This window comes from Lonchura striata, chromosome 1 (genome assembly GCF_046129695.1).
Source record: "Lonchura striata isolate bLonStr1 chromosome 1, bLonStr1.mat, whole genome shotgun sequence".
NCBI lineage: Eukaryota > Metazoa > Chordata > Aves > Passeriformes > Estrildidae > Lonchura > Lonchura striata.
The window spans coordinates 146466287-146477334 of NC_134603.1; the positions used below are offsets into that span (position 1 = coordinate 146466287).

The window sequence follows — 11048 nt, forward strand, 5'->3', positions numbered from 1 at the left end:
TGTTATCCCATTAAAGTCTTTATGAAAGATTTCACTCAGAAATCATCACACTGCTGTCAACAGCTCACACTCCAATCCAAAGGCTTTCCTTGGAGTAATGGAAAGTTTGCTTGCAAGGTGGAAAAAAATTTACAGGATTTGCTAAGTTATGTCTCCCCAAGGCACTTGTTCTGGTAAAGTTTAACCAACGGTGACAAGAGCACGTGCAGGGCACGATGCCAGCGGTTCACTGGAGGTGTCTCCTGTGCCAGGACAACCCAGGAGCAGCCTCCAAGCGAGCACTGGAGCCTCTCTTGGGCACTCTCTTGCCCGCTGAGCACTGGAGCTTACAGGTGTCCCTCTGTCCTGCAGGGGTGAGCCACGCCGACGCCCGGCAGCCCGGGAAGTCCCCCGGCTTCAGCGTGAACTGGGTCGCGGGCAGTGCGGAGCTGGAGGTGCTCAACGCCACCACGGGCAAGAGGAGCTGCGGGGCTCCCTCGCGGCTCTGCAAGCGCCTGTTCTTCACCCGCTGGGCCAAGCTGCACGGCAAGGTGGGTCTGCTGAGTCAGAGAAGATGAAGACAAGAAAATATTTTGTTATTAAGTGCCAAAAGCTCTTTTCTGTTGGGAAACGAGTGGAAACAAACAAGGCAGAGTGATGGTGGGGAGGGAGGCTGGAGACAATTCCACCAATAAAGTCAATAGGGAAGGCAAAGGAGCCGGCAGGGTGGGCAGGTTTGAGTACAAGCCCAAAGGGATTGTTCTGCTCTGCAGGATACCACAGGGGAAGGAGGCTGGTGGCATAATCTGTCCTAGAAGCAGCCCTGACTTGTGGGGAGCAGAAGAGACCAACTGGTCTGTGTGCCCAGGGCTTGGTCACAGTGTGGTGACACAGGTCCCAGCCTATTTCCTGCACAGCAGGTAGGAAGAGAGGCACAAAGCACTCCTGCTACCCCCAGAACAGAGAGATCCTCACAGGAACAAAACTGGGGCCGTGGCTGGAACTATGTCTGGGAGAGCTGGATTGCTTCTGGCTCACACCAGGGATGAGATTGCAGTGAGCAGGAGAGAGTAACTTGTGGCTGAGCAGGGCACTTTGCCCTTGACAAAACAAGGGTTTGATAAAGGCATCACTCTCTACCTCTGGGGAACAAAGGGAACAAAGAGGCAGCCAGAGAGAAGCCACTGCTGCCAGGCCAGCTTGTGCCCATTGACACCCAGGCTGGCAGTGTCACCCTCCCTTGCTGACTGGGCCAGTAGAGTCCCACAGAGTGCTGGCACACACAGACAGGAGCAGCTTATTGCAGGCTGCATGTTCACCTTCTCCTTTAATCTGCCTCTCAGCATCTCTCCTGGATAGAAACAAGGAAAAGAGCTGTTTGCTCATCAGGCTTGCCTTGAAAGTGCCTTTCCCTACAAGGTTTGGCATGGTAGAGCCTTGGGCACATCAGAGGAGTTTGTTTAGTCCTTCTGCAGAGCAAAGAGTGCTCCTCCTGTGTGTGCTTCAAGGGGCACTGCACACCTGACATTGCTCGAGGTAGCTCCTCATGGGTGGCTCCAGTGTTCCAACAGAGCACTCAGTTTTCCCACACCAGCACAAACCCTGATGCCTGATTTCTGCCCTGTCCTGGACATATTTCACAGCATTCCCCACAATAACAGACTACAGAGGGGAAATAGGAGAGTGTGGAAGGCAACCCTTCTTTTTCTGTGTCTGGGCATTACTTGGAAGCACTGAGCTGCTCCATTTCCCAGGCTAAATTTTTTTAAAGGAGCACATGCTTTAAAGATCTCTAGAAAGGATTTATTTCAGTTTTGTCCATAAAAATCATCTTACCTGAGAAGTAGCATCCTGCCTTTGTAGAACACACCAAGACCAACACTTGCTACTGCCTATGCCCACTCCAAGGCAGAGCTGTTCACCCCTTTCCTGCTCACAATGGCTCAAACCTATGTCACCAGCATTTATTGCTTCCCTGGCTTTCTGGTTGTTAAACCAAAAGTAAACACACAAAGCACAGTGACTGCTTATGAAACGTAGACAGGAAGATTATACAGCTACTGAAGCCTCCTGTTTCTTTTGGCTCATAGGTTGGGTTTTTGTTGTTTTATTTTCCCTTCCCTGATTTTTGTTCTGCAGCTGAGCACACGAGTACCAAGCCATGGAGAGATGCCATCAGTGTACAGCGAGGCAAAGCTGGTGGCTCAGACGTACCAGTCTGTTAAGCAGCAGCTGTTTAAAGCATTTCAGAGAGCTGGCCTGGGCACCTGGGTGAAGAAACCCCCAGAGCAAGATCAGTTCCTACTAACTGTGTAAATCCCTCCACACCTTTTCTACACGACTGGATCAAACCACCTGGAGAGAAGGCGAGGCAGGACGTATGAGCGGAGACAATTGAAGCAGTTTGAGATTTAATAGCAACCTCCATGGGAATATTTGCTTTTAATCCTGTATTGGAAATACATAAGTAGAAATGTGTCTGATGCACTGAACTCAACTTTAGAAAACCGCTTTTTCATGACCCCTTCCCAAGAATGTACCTGCCCAAATTATAATGCCACCCCCACCAAGATTCTGCTTTTTATTGTTTATTGCTGTTGGTTATTCCTGATTTGAGGTGTTAGTGGGCCATCTGCCTGATCCAAAATAGACTTTTGTTTTCTCTCACACAATCAGTGCAAAAGTCATCACTGAATAATGGAAAATAGTGAGCAGAGATGTAAGTACCCCAGGCACACAGCATGACAGCAGGTCTCAGAGCATCCATAATCATCCACAAAAAAAGGTTCCTAACCTCTATGCAAAAATCATCCTGTAAACTGCCTAAATCTGTGACAAAAAATTTGGACCTCAAAGAAATGCAGCATTTTTAAACTGATTTTCCCACTGCTGGCTCTGAGCACAAAGCTAGCATCAGGATGCCCTTGGTTTTTATGCTTATTCCCTCTGACACCATGGACAAACCACTTCACAACAAATCTTCAACTCTAGTCACAATTTGCATGCTGCAAATTTTACTTGTCTGGCCCAGTTAATCTCACATGCCTTTCAGACACCAGCCAGGATGCAGATCCTTGTCAAGGGGGCGATTCACCCCTGTGCTGCCTGCAGGGGTGCAAGTTCTGCAGGGGCTGCCAGTGAGGAGCAGTGTGACTACGCTCCTGGCTCAGCTGCAGCAGGAGCCAGAGCCTCAGATCTCTCCTGACGACCCAGAGCTCTGAATTAAGTGGGTGTGAGCTCAGGATGCTCCATGCATCTGAACAATCACCAGGTTGGGTACCCACAAGTAGGACATCACCAAACAAGAGAGCACATTTGTTGCTTGGCTGTTCTCTGCCTCAGTTTCTCCACCTGTTGAATGGGGATAATAATAACTGCTTCACATCTAAGGAACTTGGCAGGATCAAAATGCTCTGGTCATATGCAACAGTGTAAGACAGATTTTGTCACTCTTGCAGCAAGTTTTACCTCTCCACACAGTCCAATTGACACAAGCACAGCAGAGGCAACCACAGGTTTGGGTATTACTTAATGCATGAGCTTTCAGACTCTAGCTCTGTGTAAATGCCAAGTGTTATTATTACTCTTCATGCTCATCTGCAGCTTGAAAAGCAGATGGGTTTTTCACTTAGGAGACGAGGATCACCCAACATTTAAATATTTTCTTCATAACTGGGCTGGGTCTGATACAATCTCATCTTTGAACCATCCCAAACCTCATCAGAATGCACAAGATACAGTCATGGGAGAACTGAGCTTTGGTAGTCCCACTGCAAAACCAACCTTCAAACACCCTGTACACTTCTCTAAGTTCCTGGGTTTTTAGATGACAGGATTTGCGGGTATATAACTACTGTTTTCTTTTTATTCCTGTGATTGTCTTTAAATCTGTATATAACATGCTGCTACTGATTTGTGATAATTGTCTTGGTATTTTCTCAGACCTGTCAAGCTGAGTTACTTTTCAAACAACACAAGGCTCATATTTTTCCATGTAATTTCCTTTACACGGGAAACTGTTCCTATCAATAAAGATAGATGCTCTTTGTATAGGGTTTATCATGTTTGGAGAGCCATATACAGTAAATACATTGTTTATTGATGCCCACAATAGAATAGCTACAGTATTTTGATGAGATTTTATTTTTAGATTATAAACTACAAGATGTATCTATAGTGTCTTGTATAAAAACAATTGTGATAAACTAGAATTTTTAAATTAGGTAAAACAAAGCTCTCCCCTTCTGGAAACCTTTTCAACAAAATAATACATTCCATATTAACTACCAAAAATATTTTAAAAAATATCCTTAGAGTAGAAATAGCTTAAAAAAAAAAAAAAAAAAAAAAAGGCAACCAAAAACTGAGTCTTTTCAATAATGGAAACACTTTGTGGTAACCACTTTGTCAATACTTTGACCACTTTGACAGCTCTTCTGATTAACATTTGAATACTTTTGGCACCTTCTGGAGCTTCCAGGTACCTGCACATGGTCCTGTCCTCTAACACAGCTGTGCTGCAGACCTCCAGGGTGGTTGGGCAGCAGATGTGCCCGAGGGGCAGTGGGCAGGGGCCAGCCCGTGGCTGGAGGTGTGGCAGAGGCTGCAGGAGACATTGGCAGTGGTGGCCTCTGGGGCTCTGGCTGCTCCCACTGAGGAAGAGAAACCACAGGGCAGCCAGAGAGGAAGACAAGGTTTCTCATGCAGAGATCCACAGAGCAGGGGGAAGCATGTCTTCTGCTTTTCCTCTCTGAGTTAGTCCTTGTCTAGCACACCTGAGACCTCAATGGCTCTTCCTTACATCTCCCTGCCCTCACCCATCCTCCTCCAGCCATGGCATGATTTCAACCCAACTGATGCATTATAGTTCCACCAGGCTGGTGTTGCAGCTACTGTGACAACAAAGCACCATGCCTGGTTATTTTTAAGGACATAGAAAAAAGCGTGGCAGGATGAAATGGTCCTTTGTTGCAGGAAATACATAAATGCAACCCTGGATTCAGCTGCCAAAATGAGTTTAGTAGTGGGGACCAAACTGAGTCCCTGCTGCAAGTGGGCATCAGCTGATCTCAGTGGAGTTGCACCTGCTGGCACTAGGGTTGAATATGACCTTAAATATCTACTTCTTCTCATTACGTGCAACAACAGTGTGATGGGACATCATCCCAGAAGCACACATGACTGACACACAGCATTTCCTGAAGCAAAGGAAAAATTGCTCAGTAGTAATTCTTTAGTGAAGATTCTGTACATAACATGCATGAGTGAATGGCAATACTGTACTAATGGATGTACATTTGTAATATTTGTAAAAAAAAAAAAGAAACAAAAAAGATGACAAAAGAAAATAAATCTGAATTTACATATGTGAATTTGCTGCTAAGTTCTGTAAATTGCACTTCAGTGATACCTGATAAGTGAATGTTTCTGTTAAGTGAATAAAATGCCAAGTAAAATTGTTCTTTCACTGTTTATTGACCATTTTTCACTATGACTTAGCAATCAATTGGAATGTGCTCCAGAATGCTAGTATGTATTTTTACACACACACCTACTGTAGAGCTACAGATATCTTCGTGTTCAGTTTGGATGTGATGCATTGTGGGAACCACACACTTGTGTTGAGAGAGGGATGTGCCTGCTCATGTAGATGAAGCCATAAAAGGACACAGTATTTACCTGAAGAAGAGTGAACTGGATACATCTCTAATTTGATCCTTCCAGATTACTCTCAAAGATCTTTCTCAATAAAATTTAATACATTTTTTTTCAAACCCACACTGCATGGGACTTGCTGCACAAAGCTGTTAAGAAAACTCAAGTGATGAACAAAAGGTCGCAGCATCTCTGCAGATTCCTGCTTCACTGATGGAGTGGCTTTGGATCGTTCTTGCTTTGAACAATCAGTATTCAGCCACAGCAGACTAAATTCACACTGAGCCCAAACAACACCATGCCCACAAATGTTTAACCTGGAGATGATTTCCCTTTGCCAGTCCTTATAGAGATCACTGGTGTCACCAAAGCATCCAAAGCTTTTCAGCAGCCACTGTGAAAATACGAATACACCAACAGCAAAAATTTTTGAGAAAGAGATTTCCCTGTCCATGTGTCTCTGAAGATGAGGTTCCAAGATGCAATTGAGCCTGACAGCTCACAGGGAGCCCCACGAGCTCACTGGCCCCACTGGTCTTTGCTTGTTCCTGTTGAAGAAGTCAGTGCTAGACTCTCACAGACCATCCCATGGGTTTCCTTCCCCAGCAGGTGCTGTCCATAGCTTTTTTGCTGCAGTTTCATTTCCTCAGATCTATGTCATTAGGTATTGGGGCAGGATAAAGAGAGGCAGGGAGAAGAAAGCATTGGCAAGGTGAAGTTGCTTGTGTGGAAAAAAGTCACTGTGAGCTGACCCAAATCCATCACAGCCATGGTGGACTTTTGCCTTGAGCTGCAGCTGCTACTGCCTGACCATGGCACACACTGTGACACAAACTACAGAGCAGGCATGAGGGCAAACTGTAGGGATGGATTCCATGTTTAATCCCACTAACTTTAAAAGGTAACCACCTGAACTTCATTGAAAACTTTACAGTATACACCCCAGCATCCCCAGGCACAGTTATTTCTTTTTCAACTGTATATTGGAAAAAAAGCAGAATAAAACATGAACAAGCTGATATATTGACTAATAGAGGGCTTCACAGAAGTGCCTGCATCTGAAACAAAATAAATAAGTTTTTTTGCTGCAGTTAGACCTTGATAGCCATTCTCGTGTGTTGAATGAAACAGCTATCTAAGATCTTTTAAAGCTTTGTGATTCATTACCATTGTGCCTATTGCCCAGCCCTAAGACCTGATTAATTTGGCTGGTTTCAGCTTAATCATGTAGATAGCTGGAAATCTGAGTAAAGTCTGAGATTTTTTTAAAGGGTAGTGACAGTCTGCTTGGGTGAAAAAAAAAAGGAAAATAAAAAAAGAAAAATCAAACAACCCAAATACATACTAACAAATGCAGACATAGAGACATAAGGTTTCTTACTACTCCAAGGCCTCCTGAATAAATGACTGTCCTGGTTTGTAAGATAAGCTTGTATTCTATTTGCCATCTGTTGGAGGTTGGGCAGGTTTGTTATCTCTTCCAAGAACAATGGTTTGCTCGAAGAGGTAATGCTTTGTTAATGGGCCATTGACTGACTCACTGCAGGCCTGGTAACGTAACACCATCCCATTGTGAGGTGCTCCACCCAGAGGGGGAAGCCAAGCACTCTTTTATGGCTTGGAAAAGGGGGATTAATAATTATTGCCTTTACAGCAATGAAATAGTTCTGCTCAAATGCTTTATTCAACCTGGCTTTCCTGGTAATTAAATCCTCTATTAGAGAAGTTTATGTTCTATTTTATCAACTTCCTTTGCAATACACAATTACTTCCACCAGACCATTAAAGTCTTGTTCTGCCACAGAAAGGAGAAGGTCCTGTTCATTCTCCTCTGGCCCTGAACAGGTGCCTTTACAGCCTATAATGCCATTAAATGATCCAAGCCAAGAGGCAACAGCTCCTTCCTTTACACACAATGTTACCAAAAAGTACCTCCTGCAAAGAGAAATAGCTGTGTGAAGAATGGTAGATGCTGTCAGGTTTGACTCTTCTGACAGACTGACTGATGCCCTCCATCTCTTAGAACCTCAAAGCCCAGCTCAGGTGTTAGCACAGGCTTGGTTTGACATACCCTGAAGGAAGAGCTGTAGGTGCAGTTCCCTTCCTTCCCAGCTACACCCAGCCCTCCCTTCCATGGCACACTGTTTGCTAGTTATTGCTTTTATTTCATTTTATTTTAACAAGTAAATTCAGGGGGTTATACTCACTTAAGAGTGCTAACTCTAGATCTGTAAGACAACACATTTCTACTGTGGGTTCTAAAGTGAATTGTTTTTTTTCTAAAGCAAATGGCTTGTTCATGTCTCAATGGTAAAGGGAAGTATTTTCAGGAATAACAGCATTCCTTTCACACCACAAACTCCTAAAATCCTGACCATGACATAGAACGGTGGGATTTGCTCCTAAATCTTAGGTTTCAGTGGGAGATTATCAACTGATAAACCCCTCAGGCTGTTGGCAAAAGGGACAGCCAAGAATTGTAATCCCAGAAAATGAGCCAGCTGTGTGCAGAGGATGTGTCTCATGTTTATATAATTTCATAATATACAAAAATGCTACATTATTTGTTAATATAATTTAATAACCTTTTGGCATGAGAGAGAACTATAAAGAATTGATAACATAGCTGTTTTGGGGATGCTCACCTGGGAACAGAGCAGACTTAAGCTCTTGTCTAGATTTTACCCTCAGAAGAGAGGAAGAGATGAACAAGTGAAGACCCCCAGAGGAGGGAGCACTTTCCCTCCAGGTAACAAGTTCACACCCCAGTAAAAACCTCCTCTGTTCCAGGATCATTTTCACCTTAACCACTTCATCCAACTAGAGGATAGGTGTTTAGCTTGAATCCATTTCCTAAATTCCCTGCACAGAGAAAAGTGTCTCCAAGATGATTTGTGCCACTTAAAACTGTGTCAAAGAGATGTGGAGAACTTTTCTCCTCGGGGTCTCCAGGTGACTCCAGTCAAAGTGTCTGCAAGCCACAGGACTTTCTGTTTCTCCATTGTAAAAACCAGTGACTATTCCCTGTCACAGAAAGATGTCTTTTGAGTATTAATGCTACCAGGCTTTAAGAACAGGATACAGTACATATATATATATATATATGTATGTATGTATGTATGTATGTATGTATGTATGTATGTATATGTATATGCAATGCTAAAACAACCTATTTTTAGTGTTATAGTGAATATTTTCAAACTCTGGAAAAAAGTTGTTCCAGCCATAAGTTTTAGTGCCTGACTAAATTAACATATACTGCACCTATTTAGAGGTTTGCTGAAGGACTTTATTCTTAACATAACTTTGCTGCCATTGAAAACATTGAAAGGGTCCTTATTGGCAACAAAAGGTAAGTTAACACCAAATTCATGTTTCAGCCTGAGAGCTAAGAGTATTAAGGCAATGTGAATCTTTTTTTGTGACAAATCTTTGTTCCTAGCCCTGACACTTCTGTGCACACTGGAAAACCAAAATCATACATCACTGCTATCTGAGCCTTTGCATTAGAGCTTCCTTGTGGTGGCTCAGCATCTCCCAGATTTTTTTTTTATCTGACCCAGTACCTCTTTGACCCTCTAACGAGGGAAAATACGTTTGAAGAACCTTTCTCATTATTTAGAACATTTGCTGTACACGTTCTGCTCTGTTTTCTGTGTGCATCTTTCCTAAAATATTCTTTTATCTTCTTTTGCAGTTACTTAAGGGGTGAGGCAGAGATCAGAAGTAGCTAAATTGTACATCTATTTGTCTTGTCACCTGCTGGTCTTTCTTGGTGAACTGTGGCAAAAGCGAAGACTGAATCATTCTGAAAATAACCCCTTTTTCACTCAAGGAGGGATATGGAGATAACTCTATCCCAAAAAATGTCAGTGAAATGCAAGAAAAAACTATTTTGGCTCACTACACTATGGATTGTTCATCTGCCAGCTAAATGCAAAGGATTTCAAAGGACGTAGAGTACTGCAACTGAGTAGTATTCAGTTTATGAAGGGAATTGGGGGTTAAGGTCACAGGATAAAGGTACATGAAAATATTTCATCACTCCCTCTCCTTGTGCTTTCACAGAGCAACTCAATGATTTGCACCACTGGGCACCGAATCAGCCTGTGAGTGTCTCCAGACAAGGCTGCCCTGAAGATTACCCTGTGAAATGACATTAAACTGGTGAAGCATTTTAGTGGTTATGGGATTGGCCAGGGAGTGCCATATTATAGTCCTGATGCTAATTTCTCCCCTCCCTTGTCATTCTTCCCACAGTTTCATGGGAAAAAAGCTCTATTCAGACACTGCAGGTAAGATTAGACAAAACTTTCCTAGGAAGATAGAAAGGAAAATTAGAGTGGTTCCCCCCCATCACAACAGTGCAGTTCTGTCCCAGGACCAGGTCCATAAAAGCAACTTAATTTTCTATAAACATACTCAGTTTTTCACTGCTGAGTCTTTCTCCTTGCCAACTCTCATTACAAATTTACCTGGCAGAAAGATGCACGATGATGTCCCAAATCTACTGTTTTCAGAGCTGTGGTGTCACTGAGGTCAGGCACTTTTGTGTTCCCCTGCTAGCACTGCCAAGTGCCTGCTGCTAATATAGATAAATGTAGAACAACACATGGAGAAACAGTAAAGCAAGCTAAAAATACACCTTAAACACAGCACTTCTCTGCATCTTTTTCAGGGAGGTTTGCAAGAGTTCAGCTGTTACTCTTATTACTGGCTGCATAGTTTGATACTTTCCACCCCCTAACCTGACATTTTTACTGCTGGAGGGGTCCAAAGCCACACAGACACAGGTTGCTGCAGAGGTGCTGGGTGTGGAAATTACTTGGGCTGCTGCAGAGGTGCTTTGTCTCACAGCTGCAGCAGCTGCAGAGCTGTGCAGGGTCCTTTGCCTTCACCCAGCCCTGCATGCCAGCTCCTTACCCCCCATGGGAGCCTCCACCAGAGGGGACTAACGTGTGACAAGACAGATCATGCTTCTGAGCCACAGTGGCCTTTAATATCTGCAAGCTAGAGAAAAGAAAACTGCATTAATTTATATTCATTAATATAAATTAACAGACTAGAGCCCTTCAGTCATTCGCATCCTTCTCCCCAAGCATTGGCAGCAGCAGCCTGAGCTGGGAAACGGCAGGAGCTGCCCAGGAAAAGTGAGCTGACAAACCAGCTGCCTCCAGCCTGCCAGGGCTGCCCTTTGGTTTGCTTTCCAAAGGGAAAAGCCCTCATTGTCTCCAAGGAGCTTCTGCTGCCCATGGGCTGATAGCTTTGGCAAGAATATAAGTTTATATGTGCATATTTATATCCCTATATTTATATACTTTCCTGAAGTACTCCATTCTATGTGCTGAACTAGGACATTGGTGCTCAGTGACCTGTCAGCTGGCCAGGGACTCCTGTCCCAGAAAAGGGGGTAC

General features: G+C 43.9%; 1 protein-coding gene across 1 annotated transcript in view; it reads left to right on the top strand.

Annotated features, from left to right (window-relative positions):
* Nucleotides 1-5435, top strand: part of ADARB2 (adenosine deaminase RNA specific B2 (inactive)) — a 311538-nt gene extending 306103 nt beyond the window's left edge. Inside the window, exons 9-10 of the mRNA XM_021528821.3 lie at nt 352-530; nt 2119-5435. Of these exons, the coding sequence (XP_021384496.1) occupies nt 352-530; nt 2119-2295 (356 nt within the window). The 3' untranslated portion in view covers nt 2296-5435. The remainder of the gene's footprint in view (nt 1-351; nt 531-2118) is intronic.
* Nucleotides 5436-11048: the final 5613 nt, after the last annotated feature.